Source organism: Aulonocara stuartgranti (assembly GCF_965226115.1).
Source record: "Aulonocara stuartgranti genome assembly, chromosome: 5".
NCBI lineage: Eukaryota > Metazoa > Chordata > Actinopteri > Cichliformes > Cichlidae > Aulonocara > Aulonocara stuartgranti.
In genome coordinates this window covers 20,529,690-20,553,467 of record NC_138943.1, presented here as the reverse complement: position 1 = coordinate 20,553,467, position 23,778 = coordinate 20,529,690, and the positions used below count along the sequence as shown (strand labels likewise).

The 23,778-nt window shown below is 42.0% G+C and overlaps 1 protein-coding gene across 5 annotated transcripts in view; it reads right to left on the bottom strand.

Moving 5' to 3' along the window:
• celsr2 (cadherin, EGF LAG seven-pass G-type receptor 2) overlaps positions 1–23,778 on the bottom strand; it is a 75,098-nt gene that overhangs the window by 35,439 nt on the left and 15,881 nt on the right. For all 5 annotated transcript variants that reach the window (XM_082534483.1, XM_082534482.1, XM_082534485.1 and 2 more), the window contains one exon: positions 8,142–8,843. In XM_082534483.1, coding sequence (XP_082390609.1) covers positions 8,142–8,843 — 702 coding nt within the window. The remainder of the gene's footprint in view (positions 1–8,141; positions 8,844–23,778) is intronic.

Here is a 23,778-nt window from a genome sequence, read left to right as displayed (position 1 = left end):
TATACCATCTGGGACGTCGCAGTGCTAGATGCTATTTTCTGTCACTGCAACTCTCCTATATGTGCCGTTACACAAGAGTAACACCTCATATCAGCTCATAAATACCTCTTAGACAGAAACAGAGACGATGAAAAATAAATTAGAAACACTGTTTACAGAGTGTATCAGAGGAAATCATGCACACTGGTTTCTCTTTGATAGTGCCTGCAGTTTCAGGCTGTCTCTTTCCTCTGTATCACACCCAGCATGACTCCCTCTGCTCCCTCTGGGAATAAGGCTGCAGTTTGTGCTGAATTATATTCAGCAGAATGACACGATGGCTGAAAAGCAGCGAGCTGGAAGTGCATTCAGACTCTGAAGCTTTCAAACGATATGATTGCACTTTCTGCTGCAGACTGAGGTGGCTCCCGATGATTACTCCCTGCTTTTTCCACACCTTTCAGACACTTGACGAGTTCATCACTTGAAATCAAAAAAGGGCTTGTCTCCTACCTTTCCTCTAAAAAAAATATCATTTTTAGAACTCCATCGAGAATTAGCTATTTTGATCCATTGGGGTTCGGTAAAGTTTCATAGTGGGTTGGGCAAACTACCGGGCTGGAAACAAGACGTTTACTAATCAATAAACAGATAAACAGAAAATAAGCGAACAGCAATGTTGGTAATCAAATAAATCAGTATTATTCCAAAGCAAAAATATAAGAAGGTAAATATTTTTGTTGATGTTTTGTCTGCATAGAGGACTTTTTTAGCACCTCCAAGTTAATCCGTTTTGTTAAATAGGGTTTCATTAGACATAAGAGGCATTTTGTGATCAACAAACTATCAGGAAAAACAGTTAAATGTGTAGAATAATGCTAAAAACTGCACATGGACTGAGATCCTGTTTACGCATGTAGTCACCCATTCAGAGCCAGGAAAAACCCTGCAGTTCTTGGATTAACTGAGAGTTCAATCAGTGATGATAGAATTGTTAGTTGCAGTCCCAGATCCACAGAGATGAACTGTGAGATGTTAGAGGTCACATGAGGCCAGTAAAGGAAGACTCTGATCAATGTGAAGCGAAGGACCAGGGTAGCCGTGGGACAGCGACACACGGTGTACTGTGACTCCATGAATGAGTCTTCATCCTTCTCTGCAGCGCTGTCCGTCTCACATGTGCCATTTGTCTCGGTCTTGGGGACGGGAGGCTGCAGCGGTTGCTGAGGCGAGACTGCTCGCTCTCCCATGGGCGAACAGGAATTTGTGTCAAAGCCACTAAGCCAGCAGTGTGGAAGACTTCCGCTGCGTGCAACACTACTGTAACACTGGCACACACACACAGCTCACATCTTCATCCAACAGCACTGATACACAGGCCTTTCATTTACTCCTTCACTATTAATCACTCCATTCACAGTCCACAGAAAGCACGCCTTTTTGTTTTATTGCCGTTGTTGGAAAACATCCATGCAGTCTCAATAAATTCAGGAACTGCCGGTCGAGACTTCCTGATATTGACTCTGAAGGTTTATTGATTAACAGAAAAGATTTTATAAACACAAAAGCAGAGACACGTTCAGAATGCAGAGATTAATGCTGAGAAACAACATTTTTGGGCCCATTTGTAGCCGATATATACGCTTTCACAGCACAGTTTCTCTCAGTCAGAAAACCATCGACATAGTATTCATTCCTTTATTCATAACTTCTTATTAATAATCGCTAATAAGACGTTTTCCTCAGATGAGAGGAATTTGGCCAGGAACAACCTGGGAACCACCCAGTCTGCCATGAACTGTAGACTGCTTTTTTAGCATCCCAGCTGGGGATCAGGGCCCACCGAAGGGTTGCAGAATAAAAATGCGATGGTTAATGGGGAGGTTAAAAGATAAACCGCTGCTTCAACTCTGAGTTGTGGGATAAAATGAATATTAAATGGAAAAATGAGTAAAATATCTCAAAACTGGACAACAGTGTATTTTGTCTCCATCGTGAACACTTTCTAAGTGCGCTCTTTCCTGAAGTGGCATAAAGTCAAAATCTGTCAGTGCTCTGTTCCAGATGGAGTGAAGCCTAACAGTGGCTCCAACCTGTCATCCTGCAGATATTAGCTGTCCTCTTCTTACTGATGCTTCCTGAGAGCAAACAGCCACTGATGGCCAGCCAGCTGTAAAATAAAACCTTCTTGTTACACTGCTGGCAACCTTGTTATTAATTCAGCAACTTGCTGTTTAGGCAATAGAGCACTTTTGTTTCTTTAAGCAGTTGCTGTGGACAAACACACTGAAGCTGAAGCTGAAGAAAAGTCCCAGTAACATCAAGGTTTTCTTTACTGTGGAAAAGCACATTAGTCAGAACATTTTGGTAGCAATTTGTAGAGATCATGCTCACTGATCTGAGGTAAAATGCTTCTCAGTGTTTGCCGGCTCCCTGCGGAGATGCCTGCACCACAGGTGCTGCAAATGGCAGCTTTGTGTTGCCAGGTGAGCGGCGCAGCAGGGCGGGGACGGGCTCACAATCCCAATTCCACACAATGTCCTGATCAATAATTCAGACACATCTCCTGTGCTCTGTTTACGCACCTCTATAAGTCCATCCAGTGCCCTCACTCTCTGTTTGCTGCCGGCATGAATCATTAAGCAGCAAATTGAACAGACACCTCAGAGATCGCGCTTTAATTTAGACAGGAGGAACCACTGGGCTCCTTCATTTTCTACTTCTTGTGAGTACATCTAAATATATACATTACACAGTCTTTATATATTATTAGCAAGCCCTGTAGATACGCTTTTCTGCTAATAACCATAATTAAACTTTATAGCTAAAAATAAGGCCGACGTCACTTTTGGCACCATCAAACTGTAAAAATGAACTAAAAGCTTCAAAGCAAATAACATCATGGAATATAAAATAGGATATTAACACCTCTGCCTACACAAATAGCAAAATGATTCATGTTTTTCTCTGATAATTTATCTGCAAAATGGGTTCATAGTATTTTTAGATAATCATAAATCCCACAGGATCGTCACACTGAGAGAGAAACAAAAAAAACTAAATGTACCCCTGAAAATCAAAACATGACAAAATAACCTAATAATTATTTGGCTATCTCAGTAAACAACACCTACTCCTTATGGCTCACACTCTCAGCACATAAAAACAACATTCAGCTGCACTTTATCTGAGGCCAATTAGCAATAAAAAATGCCTGTTTTGCCTATCGCTTTGTTGTGTTTGATGTAGCAGGGTGAGTATGACGGCATGGATGCTGTAAATACATTAAAAAAAACATATCTGGTCGTAGTGCAGCTCTGCACCACCCGTCTGTGCAAACCGTTCCTAGAGGGGACGTTTCCTCAGAGATCTTAGAGCTGGGTGTTTCTGAGCTGCTAGGTAACAGAAGAGCATCAGCGCTCCTCCTCAGTGAAACAGAGCGGGTGGGTGGATCCCTCCGGACGCACCGAAAAACGCAGAGTAACCGGGAGTAAAATCCACTATCACAGAACAAACAAGAATCCTGTCTGTAACAGAAAGGAGGTCAGGGCGAGCATATGCAAAGTGTTCAGCTAAAGCGAGCAACCACTCGGGAATAATGAGATAAAGTGATCGATAGCCCAACTGATACATGACCTCTGGCTGTATCTGTCATCTGGGTACACGAGCACGCACGCACACACGTGCACAAACGCAAACATACGTATAACACAGAGATCAGATCACTCAGCATCTCTCTCTCCGTTCATTTTCTATCATCTCAAAAATAATTTTAATTAATAAAAAATTAAGGCAAATACGAGGGAAAAATCAGGGACAAAGAATGAGGCAAATGTGACTTGTTCACTTAAATTAGATTTCCTCATCACTAGTCAAATCATCTGTTGCATGCATTAAGACCACACATGCTCTGTGAGTTTTTGATGTCCTGGATCTTTTTACATAAAACAAGTAATCCCTGAAATTGAAGTTGAGGTGTTTACAGGTGTTTCGTGCACCTCTCTACACCACTGACTGCTAAATAAAGACAAAGGGCACACAGTGAGGTAGACGCGAGGTAGTCAGTTCAGGGAATCCATATCGACTGATGCCCCAAGCTAAAGTCTTTAGAAAAAGTGAGGCTGTTGCATCTTGCACATGCTGTGATTAAAAAAACCCAAAACACACACACACACACACACACACACACACACACACACACACACACACACACACACACACACACACACACACCCCGATGTGTCTGATAACATTTTTATTCATGCTATCTCTCAGAGGAAAATTGTAGTGGCTTGCAGTGTGTCTGGCAGGAGTTCATGGTGATTTGTAAATGTGAGTGTGAATATTTTTGTTGCAAACCATGTCTGCACTAAAAGCCCACAAATGTATTCTCAATGACTGTATGAATTAGCAAAGAGGGAAAAAAAATCTCATCATCACAGGGAGGTGGAGGTCAGTAGTTATCTGCTGAATGATCAACACAAACACATCCAGGATTCCTACGAGAAGTCACGTTCACGCAGCGAGCTCGAAAAGAGGAGCATCCTTCCTGCCGTGTGTTTTAAGACGACCATGTGTGAGAGCAAAAGCAGGACAACAGTCTTGTTGTTCGTCATCTACAGAATGAATCGGAGGAGCCAAATCATTTACTCTGTGTTTCTGAAAAACAGCTACGATGATGGCTGTTATACATTTTTGTTTCTTTTTCTTTTTTCATTTTCTGTCCTGCTACCATCTGGTGACGCCTACAGTCCAACAGTTGCCCAGCACGCACGCACACGCACCATTAACACATAAACCTTGCACAGATTGTCCATCCACCTTTCTTTACACAAAATCACAGCTATACAGCACTTAGCCACCCACCTGAACGAGACAGAGCGAGCACACGCACACACACACACACACACACACACACACACACACACACACACACACACACACACACACACGCACACACACACACACACTGAGCCCCATCGAAGTGTAGAGAGCGATGAACTGAGGAACGGCAGCAGGAGTTGTACATCAGAGGAGAATACGTCATGTATAACCGTGTATAAATGACCTTGGGTGATCAAACCGATTAAGTGAGACATCTTAAACTGTAAACCGCTGCATCATATTCAGGTAATGCTCTGCATCGGGGTCTAAACCTCATCAAGTGATGCAAATGAATCTAGCTAACTGTGGACAAAAATACGCCCACTTCACCCACTCGCACATTCACTCCCTCTCTGCTGATTCACGTTAAAAGCACCTGCGGTACAGCTCCAACACCCACAACTGTGCAAGAATATGTAAGTGCCACTCAACCTGGACTCGGAGCCACCCAGCCCACACACTCAAATGCCGACACTATTTGAGTCTTTGTGAGCAGCTCTAGGTGAAAAAAAATCTTTCATTGCCTGATGAGGAACAAAGGAAGCAACGCTATTAATGAGAGCACAAAAACAACAGCGGGGTTTTCAGCAATTCTTCAGTTCAGCTCTTTCTTTTTTTAAACTAGAGGCCTTTTCAAGCAGATCTTAGTCAATGTAATCATCTTCGGATTATTCAGGAAGTGAAGTGCTCCTTCACCAGGTTTGCATTCTTGATTTCACAGCTGCTACACATCTGCGCATAAACTAATCAGCTCCAAAACAACTGTCTCTTATTTAAGTATCATCCCTTCAGTAAGTAAAGAATAAATATGTAATGTGCACTCTTTATTTTACACCCTTTTATGGAATATGTATGAGATATGTCAACACTTAATAAAAGATTTATAGTCGTTTTAAGCTGTTGTAAGGGCATTTTCTGCTTCAGCATGCAAAATAGAGAATAAAAAATAAAAATAAAAAATGCCTTCATAATATTTTGTATTGCTGGGTTTTTAATAATGCTATTTATTAACTGCATGCCTTACATCACACAGATTTATTGAATGTATTTATGAATAAATCAAAACTTAAGGTGTTGTAGATGCATAAACACCATGAAAGGAACATATTTAGCCTTTTGGTAGGTGGTTGCTAGGCAACATAATAAAGCTATAATATCTGATATAGAGAAAAACTTTCAGAGGCCTAAGATGCAGTTGTGTGCTAAGTTTAATTAGCAGGCAAACTAACAAAAACATATAATCTAAAAAAGAAGCTAGTTAGCATAAGCAGGTGACATTCTCCATCTTTTATATACAGTCTATATCTTACACTTACACATAGCTTCTGACTGTGAATATTAATTATTGACATATAAAGTGCACATATATAGATATGTATATATTATTCTGTGTTATAAACAAGCTAAGATGAAAAGAGGGTGTTAAAATGCTCCTCTGTAATCATAAATATACGATCATGGGGGCTTCAAAGACAAGATGAAACTTTAAATCACATTAAAAAGTCAGTATTTGACCCACTTAACCTCTCAACAAAAAGACAGGGTAACTAGCCTAATATTCAAACTGTATTAATTAGCATATTTTAACTCTCACTCTCTTTAAACTCCTTTTCAACTTCCCCCTTTTCCCCTTAACTATAAACCAAATGAGCGGACCCTCTTTAACCCTTTGAAGACGTGAATAATTTTTAGAGCAATGAATGAATTACAATTCCTGCAACTGCTTCACCATTCTGCTGCCAACAGTGATAAATTAATCCTTCATTATCACTGGAAATGGAAGCTTCTGTCCTCTCCGTCTCGACATTGTGTGCGCTCTGTGATGCTTTTTTGTTCAGCCGTGGTGTATTTCACAGCTAGGGGACACGCTCCATCTGTAGCCATGTATATTTAATAATTTCCTCCCCTTGTTCCACTCAGGGCTCTGGTGGTCTTGTTGGGTTTTTTTTTTTGAAAAACACAGTAAACAACTTTTTTTTAATGTCCCCAGTCTCAGAAAAAAACATGAGAGAGCAAACAGAGCTGTTTTATCATCACTTTTCCTGTTCCTCGGATCTTAGTTTTGAGACCCCGTCCACTGCTGAGCCCATAAGTGTAGGTGTGAATGTCTATAACTATACAGTTTATTCAGTGGCTGTGACACAAATACACAAACAGAGAAGGAGAAAAAGTATTCTGATATTTATGGATCTTGTTCCGGTAAGTGAGTCAGAGGTCACACAGATGTGTAGCAGTTAATCAGCTCATGTTTTTACGCTTACTTCTGCTGTGACTTACTGCATGAGGATAAATCAAATAAGTCATCACTCAGCTTGTGTCTGCCGAGCGGGTTATTAGTGAAGTGGACGGTCTGTGGGTATAAAGAGCTGAAAAGGGGAGTGAAAGGGACAGATGTAGACATTAAAGCCCCCGTGGGAGTTTGTGAAGAGACAAGCAGACATGTGAACAGCTTGGCAGAAACTGGTCTGCTTCACTTTCTAGTGGGACCAAACACTTGAAGACAGGTGCTTTTCAGCAGGAATTCATGGAGCTTGAAAGTGACAGTTTGCTAAAACCTCATTTCTGCACACAGCAGAATGGTGCAAAACCTGGCAACTGAAGTTTAGAGGAGGGTTTTTAATACAATATTTTAGGTTTTAACTTTTTATTTCACTTCGAGGTTGCTGGGCGCTGACATAGAGCGAGAGGTGGGGTACACCCTGGACAGGCCGCCAGTCTATCCCAGGGCAAACACCGTCCACAATTATACTCGTATAAATCTTTATGTGATATAAAAATGCCATAACACAACTTTGTACAGCAGCACGATGCTTTTACCTTCCCTAGTGAGCCAACAAGAATGCCTGTTGACGATTTAGTACCTCAAAACAGACCTACTTCAACAACCTCCAACAAAGCACAGTACTTTGCAAACTATGCCAGAAAATCGTTGCAACTAAAGGTGAAACCAACAAACTGTTTTCCCCACTTTTGTTAAATTCAAACACTGTCAAATTGTATAGTGCCTTTCAAGAAACCCAAGGACGCATTACACAAGAGTAGCAAAGAAAAAAAAAAGAGTGGTGGTCTTTGTCTCTCTGTGTTAGCCTTGTGGTGGATCAGGCCCATGAGTTAGATACTAGTTAAGAAAACACCACATGTGGAAGAAGGCAAAGAGGCCGAAAGCTGACAGCTTTTCTTTTCATATGTCTATTAACATGAACGCAACATAACTGGGTCAATTATTGAATTAAGTTGTGTCTAAGAGTGTGCTTATTGTGTTCAGTGAAGTGTCTCACCTGTGTAGTCCTCAAAGCACTCGCAGGTATAGCCTCCCTCTCTGCTGCGGCACACGCCATGAGGTCCACACGGTTTAGAGTAGCACAGGTCGATCTCAGTCTCGCAGTAGTCCCCCGTGAAGCCGGTGGGACAGCGGCAGCGCAGCCCAGCGATGGGGTGGATGGGTCTGAACAGGATGGTATCGGATGCAACAAAGGGCGCCAGGCTGTCAAACTTCAGCACCGACACACACTTCATGTAGTTCTCACACGGCTCGCGCAGGCAGATGTTGTCATCAAAGGGAAGAACCTCCTGGGAGGAAATCTGAGCGAGAAGGCTGCGGTTCAAATACAATCTCTCTTGGAGCTCCTCCGAGCCAAAAAACTCCCCAGGCTCAGCCCCTCTCCCCGGCCCGTCGCCTCCGTGACCGAGCCCACCGGGACGCTGGTGTCCCTCCCCAAACACGGGCACAGCCACCGACAAGCTGACGTTGAGGATGCGAGCGCTGACGTCCGTGTCATCTTGGATGTTGAAGATCACAACGTCTTCAGGGGCAGCGGACAGGACCCGGGCCACGCCGTCCAAGAACTGAGACAGCAGCAGGGACAGGAAATGTTCCTGGGAGGTGTTGGCCAATCGCAACGTGATGCTGTTGGACAGCATTTCATCTGTGATGATGGTGACTTGGAGAATGCACTGAGCTGAGACTGAGTGGACACCATCTGAGAAACAGAGGAGAAAAAGAAAAACGTTTAAAAAATGGCAGTTTTGGAACTTCTCTTAGCAGAAACCAAGTACCGACCTCCAGGACTGAAAAAACGAATGAGTCTCCATAGACTTCAGTTTTAAAATGACAAACTTAAAGGTATCAAAAATCACATTTACAGCCTGGTATACAAACAGGTTTGGCCTCTTTAGAGTAGAGATGAACTTTCCATAACTAACATACTTCACCTGTATTTGGGCCTGAAGTTATGCATTATAAAGACTGCTGTGTGACGGGTGGCTGCCAACTTGATCACTACCTGCTATTCTGATCTTGATCTTCTGAATTTGACCCCTGGAGCATACTCGTGGTGATTTCCTGGAAAATATTATGTCTTACCATGCAGTTAACTGAGCTAACAACCCACCCAAGAAGTCTGGGCTCCATTTGTTTTCCCAGTGAGTGAAATACAGTGGGGCAAAAAAGTATTTAGTCAGCCACTGATTGTGCAAGTTCCCCCACTTAAAATGATGACAGAGGTCAGTAATTTGCACCAGATGTACACTTCAACTGTGAGAGACAGAATGTGAAAAAAAAATCCATGAATCCACATGATAGGATTTGTAAAGAATTTATTCGTAAATCAGGGTGGAAAATAAGTATTTGGTCACCTCAAACATGGAAAATCTCTGGCTCTCACAGACCTGTAACGTCTTCTGTAAGAAGCTTTTCTGTCCCCCACTCGTTACCTGTATGAATGGCACCTGTTTGAACTCATCATCTGTATAAAAGACACCTGTCCACAGCCTCAAACAGTCAGACTCCAAACTCCGCCATGGCCAAGACCAAAGAGCTTTCGAAGGACACCAGGAAAAGTATTGTAGACCTGCACCAGACTGGGAAGAGTGAATCTACAATAGGCAAGCAGCTTGGTGTGAAAAAATCAACTGTGGGAGCAATCATCAGAAAATGGAAGACATACAAGACCACTGATAATCTCCCTCGATCTGGGGCTCCACGCAAGATCTCATCCCGTGGGGTCAAAATGATCATGAGAACGGTGAGCAAAGATCCCAGAACCACACGGGGGGACCTGGTGAATGACCTGCAGAGAGCTGGGACCAAAGTAACAAAGGTCACCATCAGTAACACACTACAACGGCAGGGAATCAAATCCCGCAGTGCCAGACGTGTTCCGCTGCTGAAGCCAGTGCATGTCCAGGCCCGTCTGAAGTTTGCCAGAGAGCACATGGATGATACAGCAGAGGATTGGGAGAATGTCATGTGGTCAGATGAAACCAAAGTAGAACTTTTTGGTATAAACTCAACTCGTCGTGTTTGGAGGAAGAAGAATACTGAGTTGCATCCCAAGAACACCATACCTACTGTGAAGCATGGGGGTGGAAACATCATGCTATGGGGCTGTTTTTCTGCCAAGGGGACAGGACGACTGATCCGTGTTAAGGACAGAATGAATGGGGCCATGTATCGTGAGATGTTGAGCCAAAACCTCCTTCCATCAGTGAGAACTTTGAAGATGAAACGAGGCTGGGTCTTCCAACATGACAATGATCCAAAACACACCGCCCGGGCAACAAAGGAGTGGCTCCGTAAGAAGCATTTGAAAGTCCTGGAGTGGCCTAGCCAGTCTCCAGACCTCAACCCCATAGAAAATCTGTGGCGGGAGTTGAAAGTCCGTGTTGCTCGGCGACAGCCCCAAAACATCACTGCTCTCGAGAAGATCTGCATGGAGGAATGGGCCAAAATACCAGCTACTGTGTGTGCAAACCTGGTAAAGACCTATAGTAAACGTTTGACCTCTGTTATTGCCAACAAAGGTTATGTTACAAAGTATTGAGTTGTATTTTTGTTATTGACCAAATACTTATTTTCCACCCTGATTTACGAATAAATTCTTTACAAATCCTACCATGTGGATTCATGGATTTTTTTTTCACATTCTGTCTCTCACAGTTGACGTGTACCTCTGGTGCAAATTACTGACCTCTGTCATCATTTTAAGTGGGGGAACTTGCACAATCGGTGGCTGACTAAATACTTTTTTGCCCCACTGTACGTGCATTATTTTTGTTTAAATGTAAGCTGCACTAACAATCAGATATCTGTGTCTGCAGGATGCATACGTACAGCCTACGGATGCAGCTTACTAATGAACACAGCACTCCACCTTCTCGTCCAAATATGGTTGTTTGCTGCTCTAAAGAAAACATGTCGACGGCCAAAACGCCGTACTCAGTGCTTCAAAACGGTAGCCAATAGTAGAGCGATGGGGACGATTGCGAAGTGCTGGTGTGTGGGTTGGATGAAGAAGGCTGAATGTACTCCAGGTTTTATGTCACGTTGTCACGAAAAATCTTTAAAAGATGAAAAACAACGAGGCATTAGTCGATCTGCGGCTCTCAGCTTACCGGCCTTCCCAATCACACAAATGTCAAAGCACGCGTCACTAAAAAATCCACTTTGATTTAGGAAGTAATACACTTCGAAGAAGCTAGATGCAGTCGGTTACTCAGAGGAAAGTAAACGCTGTATTTGTTCGGGGACTATTTTCAGACATGAGTTAACAGTTGGTGCTGCAGCATTTGAAAAAAGCAGGCATGTATACATAGGAGTGACTCAGACGTGTCAGTGTTCACAGTCATATAGGAATGTAGAGCAATGTTGCAGCTCATTAATGTGTTTTAAATAATAAATAATATTAGTATTAAGCAATCCTTGACTTTGATCTGACACACACACACACACACACACACACACACACACACACACACACACACACACACACACACACACACACACACATACATTTGATTTGGGGAAGTTGAGGAAAAATATGCCACGCCATCATAATGTAATTGAAATAACAGGATGTTTTTATCCTCCAAAGTATATTATAATAATCTAAACTTGAGTCTCGCCAACACACGGAGCAGCTGTAACAGCAGGACAGATGACGGTGCATGGAGGTGAATGGTGGTGGCTTTACACAGCTGTTCCACACAGTGTAGCAGCATCTTTCCTAATGCTCAGGACGGTGATATAAAGCAAAGACAGTAGCCACAATAATGTACAAATTGGTGTTTTGATAAATATTCTAATAATAACACCTTTTTACTTGTTCTTGGCTCAGACGGGTGTTTTTCTTGTTTTGTGCCAGAGTAGATAAGAAATGAATGCCAGCCTAAGAGAGAACAAGTGTATGTTTTCTTTCAATACATTCCAACTTTCTAATCAGCAATTTCACGCCTGTATTCACAGCTCACTCTTTGCTTTCTTTGTCCGGAAGCAGAGATGCTACTTCATTATACATGCCACGCTGAAAGCCTCGAGTCTCAAATTCACCACTTTCAGCAATTCTCAGCTCAGCGGATCTCTTGTTTTTAAAACCAGATCCTGGTAGCATTTAATTATCAGTACACTTCAAATGTTCAGCTCTGAATCCAGTGTTGTTTTACTCCTGCTGTTGTACATGATGTCTTGACTGCATGAATTTGTGTGTTAGGTCTTTACTAAAGAGTCCACTTTCTAATGTAGACATTATGTTGCATCATATCAGGCCAACATTTGCACTGACTTATGACTTTGCTGAGCTGATATTTTTGGGTTATTTTCCCCCCACTGTGAGCCCATTTACAATAAAGTAAAAATGCTCATCAGCAAGTATGAGCTGGAAGTTGAACAGTACGAGTCGGAGCACTGCTCACTGAGGAGTAAAATTATAATGAAAACAGCCTTGATGTGAGTAAGGAGCACACAGGGAAGTCCAGTGCGTGGCTAACAAGCACAAAACCTTTTTTTTTTTGGTCTGTTACAGCTTCAATGTTGCTCTAAATCCAGTTGATAGAAACAGTCTAACACAAATGTACTTCCTAACCTGGATCATTTGGCTTTCTGCCCAGTGACAAAGGGCCAAAGCCAGCATACAGTTACACAACAAACAGTTTGCACTGCATTGTTGAAAACCTAATTCCTTTCTGCTAAATGTTCTCCTAACATTTAGGACCAGTTTAAATGTACATGGCACATCTCTTGCTTTATCGTCATCATAAATATAAATTGCCAAAACACTTTGACAATGTTCAAACACTTTGAGCTGTACAAACATTCTCTTTTTCCCTTTTTATGCCAACAAATTATTTAAAAATGCTCAAAAATCAACAGCAGCAGTGAAAGAAGCATGTACAATCATTTCTATTCTAAGCATTTATAGCAAAAATGTCAGAATAAGGCTGATGCAAAAGTTCATGTGTCTTAATTAATCCTAAGTGGCTTTTGCTGAAATGCCACTACTGCAGCCACCGTAATCGCAGAATAACACCATAATCTGTATTTGATTATTTTGAACCAGTCTATTTAAAGACTGAAACATTCTTATTTTCCAAGAGGAAGCTTACATCAATCCGCCTTTAAAAAGCTACACAGGCTTACTTTGAGGTCACGGCGAGAGACCACTATCATTTTGTCTATCTAGCCGGCCCGCGGGTTTCTGTAGCCTCGAGAGCAAACACAAAGCGGGCTTAATCAAATCAAATGTGTCACTAAAACAAGCCTCGGCCTCTCCCTCCAAAACAATCAATGGGACGCTTTGTTTGGGGTGTCTGGACGCCGGCCAGAGAGCAGAACCTGTGAGCAGGACTCACACAAACAGCACTGCTCAAAGTTACCAGATCCCTGTTTTGGCACCAGACAAGTTTAAACACAAAGTGCCAAGGGGAGGGGGGGAGGGGGAGGAGAAGAAGAGGAGGGTGGGATGGGGACGAGTGGAGAGGGGGGCTCATAGAGGAAGTGAGACAGAGAAGCATGTTTGACACGGCTTTAATCCTTCAGTTTTCACTCAAGCGCTTCCAGCACTGTAATAATACAGGGCCTTAGCAGAGGAAGTGCAGGGAATAAATCAAAGACCAAAAACAAGGAGGGTCGCTCCTAATTCACACTCTACTGTAAACACACACACACACACACACACACACACACACACACACACACACACACACACACACACACACACACACACACACACACACACACACACACACCTGTGTACACAAGGAAATGTTTGCAGATAAGAGTCTAGAAGGTGACAAAGAGAAGACAAAGGCAGATGATGCTCTATCTTCTTTTAGAAAAAAACTCATTTGAAGCAGAAGCTACAAAGTTACAGTTTTCATTATGTAATTATGTAAATATGAGGTTTCACAGGATAATCGACCTGTTATTTCAGTGTATTCAGGGCTTAAACCAGTGATTTTAGTGACAGTCTGCTACGATTTGTCTCTGAAATTACTTTCTGATAGCTTATCTGATAACATCTTGATTATTTTCCAAGTGAAACATACAGTACATTAGAAACATATTTCCACAGACTAAATTGAAATATTTAATTTTCCATTTTTTGCCCACCGTGGAAAATATAAAGACTTTATGATTATATGGACGAATTTAGGTATGTGATTCTTCATCTGCTTACTACTAAAGAAATACCCTGTTTGGGCTTTGTTTCTTGCATGCTGCCGCAGCAGAGCGTTTTACTACTACTAAATAAAGTAGTAGTAAAACTTTAACGTAACGCAGTGCTTTTTGCAAACTGTAGACACACTTTCTATTAGAAAACTAAATTAGAAAACAACAACCCATTTCATCTATTCAAGTCGTATATTAACTGATACTCTGCAGCAACAGTAGCCAGAACAACACAGCTCTCAGTGAACCGGGGCTCTTAAAGGTTAGACCATGTATGAGGAGAGACATCGCCTTAATTATGTCCGCTGCCAATTCACATTCTTGGATGGGGGACTCGGGCAGCGCTCCAGAGGTAGACGCAGCGCTGGGAAACTGAGCGCGAGGAGAATCTCCACTGAAAGGAACCAGACCATCCTTCAAAGAGGTCATTCTCCATGGAAGGATACTTCGCTGAAGGAACGGAGGGCAAGCGAAGCATTTTGGGCCAGAAAAGGAGGAAAAGAGAGATGCTTAGTTGGTAACAAGACAAGTTGCCAGCTCTGAAGTGTGACACTGCTTTCAGCCCACAACTCCAACCCCTCTGGGCCTCTGGGTGCCAGGAATGCTCTCAGCTAGGAAGTGGCGCCAGGGAAAAGATTAAACACATACTGTGGCTGCAGCACTGCCAAGGCTGTGTACAGCATTGTGTGTGTGTGTGTGTGTGTGTGTGTGTTTGTGTGTGTGTGTGTGTGTGTGTGTGTGTGTGTGTGGGTGGGTGGTGGCGAGCTATACGTCAATACAAGCAGAGGCGAGATGGTTAGTTTAGTCATTAGTCAACAGCAAGACTTTTTGCATTTATAATTTAATACGTGCACAGATTTTGACGCATTTATTGCTTTTAAGTTAAGAGTGAGACGAGCACAGGCACTGTCTGATAAAAGCTGAATCGTCTGTATTGTAAACACAGCACTCTGAAGGTCATGACTCACCTTTTCTAACGTAAAATCCAGCATGTCATCAGAGCCAAATACATTTCCAGTAATAAAGAGACTAATGTAAACAGGTTGTCTCATTATGATTTACAGAGAGGTCTCTCAGAGATGCAGACGGGCCTCCTTTGACTGTAGGTTGAGGCCTCCAAGCCAAGAACATAAATTATCAGCCAGGATGTTGCACAGGAGAAATGCTCAGCTTTGCATTTCTGAAATATCAACAAAGCCTGGCTTTAATGGTAAGGAAAATCAAATAATTCATTGGCATGAATTATATGGACACAAAGAATCTTTACAATGAAGTGCTTGATATAAGGAAATATATACTCAAACCAGACTATATGGATTTCTTTTTAAAGCTTTCTCTGGGTCTTAGTGGCTAAGACTGAGAGAAAGGTCAGGACAAAGAGCAAGAGAGAGAACAAATCACTGAGACTGGTCTAATTAGACCACAAAGTTGCCATCAAATCTCCCAGCTGAATCCCAGAAAATGTCAACAAAGTCATGGTGGATAAAGATCAGAAAGACTGTGTGACCAAGTTACTGAGAGGACAGAGACATCACCCAGCACTGTGACACTAACCCAGGCCCTCTGAGTCCCCCTGAACTGTGAAGTGACAGTTTATCAGCTATTTACCCTCCTCTCTGTATGCTGGAAGATGTTATTTTGAATTTTAAGGTGAGATGGGATAACAAAAAGAAAACAAAAAAACAAGACTAGCTGCATCTCACTCAAGGAACACAAACCTCTCTAAAGAAAAAGACACAGCAGGTTTCACCTTCAGACGGCTAAAAGCTAGCAGAGAGACAGAGAGAGACAAAAGCTAATTAACGAAAACCAGGAAGTGGCTTTTTTATGTCAGCACTGTCCGTGTTACTCTTGCTCTTTAGCAGACGTCACAAACATATTCATGTGTTAAACACTAATGTGCTGGTTAAACGCTGAGCCAATGAAAACGAAGGGCTTAGCAAGCAGTTTAGCTGAAGTGCTTTACCATAATGAGAACACTACGTTCAAATCATATGTTTTACTGTTCTCATGATAGTGTGAGATTAACCAATATACTGTGGTGTTACATTAAATATATAGCCAAGAGGAACAGACACTGAAGTTTAAGCCAGGCCTTAATCCTACATGCATATCATTTAATCCAACACCTAGCCATGTCGTCTGCCTTTACAAACATTTGTGAAAGAATCAGTCATTTGCAAGAGCTCACCAAATTTGAGTACGGTACAGTAAAGTAAACAAATCAGTTCATAAAATTTCTTCCCACCTAGATATTCCTCCACCAGCTATAAGCGGCATTACTGCAAAGTGGAAGTGTTTAGAAAACACAGCAACTTAGGCTACGTCCACCCTAATGCGTTTTCGTTTTGAAAACGTGTCGTCTTCTGAAAACGACTGAAAACTCTAGTGTGGATGGGGAGCGTTTTCAGACGAAAACGTCGTTTTTCAAATCTATCCGGGCTAGTGTGGACGTAGCCTTAGACAATGTAAAGTTACAGAGTGGGGTCGCCAAGTGTTGAGGCTCAAAGTGCGTGAAAGTCTCCAACACTCTGCTGACTGAATGACTGCAGAGCTCCAAACGTCCTCTGGCATTAACATCAGCACAGAAACTGTGCACCAGGAGCTTCGTGGCATGGGTTTCCATGGCTAAGCAGCTCCTGCAGGTTGTCACTAGCCCCAGGTGTAATACCAAGGGGCTACTGACAACATGAACACACACCTACTGAAATCTGTGGACTTCTTCCTAACCTTACATTTAACCAGTGTTGGGACTAACGCGTTATTAAGTAACGCGTTACAGTAACTACGTTATTATTGTGGTAACGAGCACGGTAACTAGTTATTATGCCAAAATCAGGAACGCGTTAGTCGTTACTGGGATTTAGATAGGGTCGTTACTCGTTACTTCGTGTGGTGGCTATCGCGGAGCTTCCACAGATTCAGTAACATTAGCAAGTGGTGGAGGCCAGCAGGTGGATGAAGGAAAGGGGACGCAGAAGGAAAAGAGACCCGAGGCGGCCGCCAGTCCAAGTGTGAACTGAACTTCAGGTAAGAAGTTATGACCTGCAGTCTCTCTGGGTCAGATATAAACCAAGTTTAGGTTTAGTTTATTTTCGTTATTCTGACTTTTTCCATACTGCGTGCTAGCTAGCATGACGGAGTTTCTATACAGCTGGGTGGGTGCTATGAAGTTAATGATGTTGAACTTTATTTTGTTCATAAGTTATTAGAGTTGCCAACCGTCCCGCCTGGTATTCAGAGAAAATATTACGCGTTTCTTATTGAGGTGAAAAGGAACAGCGGATGTCGCGCTAAACAACAGCAGCACGTTTAAGCTTGATCAGCTGTTGTTAGAATTTATTTAATATTAATTTCTAGTATCAGCTGATGTTTGCTGGAGCCACAGCTGTAAAGCTGCTGGTCATTATGTCAGTTTGGTTATCTGGTGAGAGGGAAACATGAAGATGAAACCAGGAGATGTCCTTACTGGATCATCAGAGCTGTGATGGAGAAACAGGTTTACCTTTTAGTTAACATGAATGAGTTGAAGGGAAGTTATGAACCGTTTCTGAGAGACAAATAACACCAGGATCCTTTTTTAGGTAGCTGACAGCTGGTAACTGTGCAGGGGCGGGTCTAGCAAAGTGTTGCCAGGGGGCCAGGAATGGCATTAACAGGGAGAGGGGGGCACAAAGAAATACTTTTCTTTCTTATTCTCATTTAAAATGTCTCGCTTTTAAAAAATAATTATCTGAATCTTACAACAAACGATTGATAGATTGATGCATATATACCATCAAAACAGTGTACATCACTGTCACAACAGTGTTTATTATCATTCAAAGGCTTTATGATCTTTCCTATAATGGTGGGCCGGTCTCTAGTCAAAATACCCGGGCCAATTTTCTGTCCCAGTCCAGCCCTGTATGCAGCTCATCTGCAGTCTGGTGTTGCCTACATCTTCCTATTCAGAAGCAGAATTTCAGAGTTCTGAGTACAATCGAAAGCACCACGACTGCAGTTTTTGTGTTGGATGTAAAAGGCACACATGACGCTGTGACGTAGGCTAGAATCATGGCGGCGGTCAACAACGGTCCAGGCGTGGGATTTCTCTCGTGGAAATGTGCACATTATCTTTTCCTTTCTATTGGCAGGTGGCACAGTGCACTTGTGGCAAGTAAGCAAGCTAGAAGACTGGCAAAGTTATGGAAGAAACACATTAACAAGAGAATTCTGAGTAAAACCAAAGTTACTTTCCCTAGTAACTAGTTACTTTGAAAGTAACGAGTAACTTGAAGTAACTGAGTTACTTTTGAGAGAAGTAACTAGTAATGTAACTAAGTTACTATTTTAAAGTAACTTACCCAACACTGCATTTAACTGTACACAAGATTGTAAGATTCTAAGGATACTTGAATGTCCTTAGAAGATTTTTGGTTATATTTTTTAGTGTAGCAATGTTAATCGGCTGGTTGCTCCAAAAATATGGCTGAAACACCTGAAACATGGATTTCTGTTTACTCGAGTATGCACATTCAAATTTCCCAGTAACTTTCCTCGAGCGCCATTTAGAGTCTTAACTGAAATGTCTCAATCACTGTATCTTTCTCATTTTTTGTGGATTTTATTTCCCTGCCCTCTTGTGCCTCTTTCCTGTGTGATTACCTGTTCCACCTGGATTTCTTTCACAGTTCTGTTTCCGGATTTTTTCCTTTCTCTGCTCTTCCTGTGTACCAAACCCCTTATTACCTCAGTTAAGTCTGTGAACCTTTACCTGATCTGCAAAGTTATGCCATCCAAGTTTAATAATTTTAGCGTTTTCACCAAGTTAAAAAAGGGCTGTAAGTTATTAATAAATGCATGCTAAACTCATGATATTTTCAGCAGCCTCAGCTGTACTTTGTATTTGGTGCTAATTAGCAAATGTTAGCATACTAAAATGCTAAAATTAGCATGCCAAGTTTAGCATGCTAGATCTTTTTATAGTTAGTACTGTCTGAAATATGGACATTATTTATATTATGTCAGCACTGACGGTGTTGCTCGCTCTTGCTCAGAGCAACTTTAGCAGATGTCACACACACACATTAAACACTAATGTGCTGGTTAAACACTGAGCCAATGACAACACCTCCTGTTACAGTGGGGATGGGAAACACATTAGACCTACTATAAAAATAGCATTTATCATAATGACAGTGGAGAGCTGATAAACAATGGCACTCAAACAGCCATTCATCACATGTCTAATGATAGCACCCAAAGAACATCTCACTCAAGCACAACAGCATTTAATCTGTGACCTGGAGAGGTTGATGCTGCTTCAGAGGGGGCTGTGTGTTTCGCTGCAGAACTGTGTCATGTTGGGGGGGGGGGAACCTCTGGGTAAGAAGGTAATGAGGTTGAGCAGAGCCTGTCTTAGTTGTTCAGAAGAAACGCACTACAGTATGTGCAGCATGCACCGAGTACTCAGTACATCAAAGAGCACAAAGCCGGGGTCCCATTTCTAAGATCAGCAGGAAGAGCATAAATTAAAAATCACTTCGGAGGGATAAGGCCTGCAAATGTGTTTGCAGTTCGCAGCCTTTACAGCTCCGACCTGCGAGTCGCTCTGCAAACTTACAGGTTTGTTTTTCTTATTTGCATACTTGAGGAAAGATATAAATAAAAAAAAATGAAAAGAAATACCAAGAGAAAATCAAAAGCATATTAATCGGAAATAAATATTACAAAATACCGATCAGTTATATTCTGTACAAAACGTCTCAGAAGGTCCATGTTCATGTCTGTCTTATTGCTACTGACATATCTGCACTAACCTTGATGTCTTAATGCCTGATGGGCACATCAGGGGCGACGTGTTCAGTATCACGCTTAAGGATTCTTTGACATGCAGACTAAAGGAGCAGGGGATCAATCCACCAACCGTGGTAGATGACCCCCTCTTTCACTGCGCCACAACCGCTCAGAGAAAACCCCAGCAATCACGTGACCACCTATGAACAAGCACTATGTGACAGTGGGATGGAAAAACTCCCTTTTTGCAGGAAGAAACCGGGACGGAAGAAAGCAGAGAAAAATTAAAAAGCAGCTTAAATCTGTAGCAGCATAACTAAGGGAGAGTTCAAGGTCACGTGATCCTGATCCAGCCCTAACTACAAGCTTTATCACAACAGGAATAATCAAAATCCTGATAATACTGAATAGTCCAGCCTAGAAGTACTTAATGCATGAGTAATACATCATCAGCATCTATTACTCACTCTGAGATAGGATGCTTCTATTCTTAGAGATATTGTGCAGATTAAAGACAGCGGTCCTACATATGAGTGTAATATGCACATTGAAGGCCATAAAATGGCTCCAAGATTCCTCACAGTGTTACCAGACACCCAGGTAATGCCAGAGTAAGCATCTGGTTAGACACCATGTTTCTGAGGTTTTTAGGGTCAGTTACAATGACAAGTTTTATCTGAATATCAACTTTCAGTCTAGTGAAACTCAGTGAAAGCAGCTCCACTCCAAGAGTTCTTCACTAAGTATTAGTATAATATTAACAAGCTTACTGTAGTGTGAAACTACTGTCAGAAGTATTACATTTATGTATGATTAACCAACACTTTACAGTTGTGTCCACACAAGGTCACAGAAAGGCAAGACGTTCATACCGCACAGTCAATCAAACAAACCACAGAGACCGCAGGCTCTGTCGGGCCAACAATAACAGGGACACACACTCATTTAATTTAAATTAAATACTCTTCCCCTGGAGCTGCCTTTAATCACACAGACTAATTACTTGAACTCTGCATGTGTGTTTGGGACCCTGATTCATTCACAGTTAACTTGTTCTTCTTGTAGCGGCTCACTCGCGTCGCTACTTTGAGACACATTTATGGCCTGTTTGTCAGTCTGTGGCTAAACTTTACAGGTGCTGCGACCTGTCGGTATGAAAACAAGTTTGAGGTTACAGAAGACGACTTGTGTTGTGCTGAATTTTGACTTAACAACTTACATTCAAATTGAAGCAATTTTCATGGAAGGTAATTAATAAAAATTAAACCACACAAACTCCTTTTAACAATTTTATGGAGGTTTTTGTTTTTCTTCTTTTTGATCATTGTTTCCTTGGGAAACAACTTAATTTGAACACACAGGAAGAGACTAAAGCCCAGCACGACAACAGGCTTAATACCCACCTTCATACCAGTGAGCAAGCTGAGCTTCTATCAACTTCTTCCAATTAAAAAGAAACGCTCAAATCAGTCTTGGACAGACACTGGTAAGTACTCGTGTGGGCTGAGTTGAAATTGAGTGAACAAAAAGTCTGTCGTGGTGGTGACGGAGCACTGCGGCCCAGTTCCCTGGCAGACTTTAAAATTGCCTAATATCTATTAGATCAAGCTTATCCAGTTCCTCCTTAATTAAAGCTAAGAGGACTCAGTTTGGTGTTCATTTAATTCAGAAGCAGGAGTCTCGGGTTCTTTTGATCAAAATGGGGCGCAATAAAATGTGGCCTGTTTGAATTAAGCAGGGCTGAAAGGTGAAGCACACTCAGCTGCGGTCTGAATGGAGACTGTTGGCTGGTTAGTAGGTGGAAGTGAGGCATTGCACGGAGGGGTAGCTTTTTCATCCCATTACCCCTAACCCCTCCTCACTCCCCTCCTTTACTGATCCCCTTTAGACAAGCAAAGGCTGAGGCTGACATCCCACCACCCCCACCACTACCAGTACCACAACCCCTCTGCATAAAATGCTCTAACAAATCCTGCCAGGCTTCCACCCACCAGCAGCAGCTCACATCATCATCCACTCATCAGAAATTGAGAAAAGCTTCTCAGGAAAGACCAAAGGCTCAGTCACACCACAGGGAGGTTGCACAGAGCCACAGCTAAGATTTTTTAACACTGAGTCCAACACTCCACAGGTTCCCCCACAAAGACCCACCAGCTTAAAAACTTAAAACTGACAATCGACAAGACTTGGAGAATTTTCAGAAGACTTTTTTTCTAAATTGTACCCTATCAATCGCTTCAAAGGTGTCTTAACACTCAGCAATGATCCCTAAATCTCTGAATTGTATTTTTTATTCAAACATATATAAAATCTGATGTTAGAGCTTCAGAATAAAGAACTTTGCATTTTATGGAAATTATACAGATGATGCATAATGTGTCAATTCCTGCTCTTTAGACACATTGTTTGGCCTTTTATATTTACTTTAGACTAAACAATACTTTTTGCTTCTTCCTGTTTTCTGTCTATATTTCATCTGCTTTTGTCAAATGAAATCTAAACACATATTTTTGATTTTACTGCCAAACACACTTCTATGAGAAGGTTTAACATATTTGAGTGGATCCATTTATATGCACAATGTGGAAAAACATACTGGGCCACCTATATATTACGCTGCCAGGAGCTGCTTGGCCTCGGACACCCATGCCGTGAAGCTCCCAGCGCACAGTCTTTGTGCTGATGTTAGTGCCAGAGGAGGTCTGGAGCTCTGCAGTTACTGTGTCAACAGAGCATTGGTGACTCAGAGACCCTGCTCTTTAACTGCAATTTGGTTTTGTTTCTAAATGCTTCCACTTTGCAATGACACAACTTACAGCTGATCGTAGTGTAGTGAGCTCTTTAAAACAACTGATCAATATAATTCTGTCTGAAACATAAGGTGGATTGTTCCTTACAAGCCTAAACTGTGGAACAGCTTACCGTGCTCTTTTCACACCTTTGACTCTTTGACATCCTTTAAAAGCAGCTTAAACTCATCTGTTGAGAAATGCATTCTGGGTAGTGTTTGTGTGTCCACTTTACTTTGGCGTGGGCTGGTTTTTAGCTATTTACCTTTGTTAAGGACTCTTTGACTGCTCTTTGTTTCAAAATAAACTTTATTTACTTACTAATAATTTGTCTGCTTGTCTGAACAGGTGACATGATAAGCTGTGATCATTTCATTGCAGTGCAGCGTAATGTTCTGTTGGGAAACCTTAGGCCCTGACATTCATGTGGAGGTTACTTTGACACGTACCAACCAGCTAATTATTACTGCAGACAAAACACACCCCCTCAGGGCAGCAGCAGCAGCAACCTCCACACTGCCAGATCTCAATCTGATCAATCAATCAATCCTTAATTATTCCAGACTCATACTCCATAGAAGCAAAACAAGTCACATAACACAAAAAGAAGAGAAAAACAAATTTAAAAAATACACCTAAATCACTTTCCCATGAACAGACAACCACGCCAGTGTCTCCACAATGAACACTGACTGCATGTGGTGCCAAACCTTATATCCGTTAAGCCCACAGTGATCTTGTTCTCAAAATTGTTAAGCCTGCAAATATATACAGTAGATTTCTTAATAGAGCTTCAAATGTACTGACTCCTAACATTTCACTTGCACTGAGAAATCTTGGTGTCTTTAATATTAACCTCATGGCGTTGAGCATCATCGAGCGGCGGCACAAGCCCAATTCTCT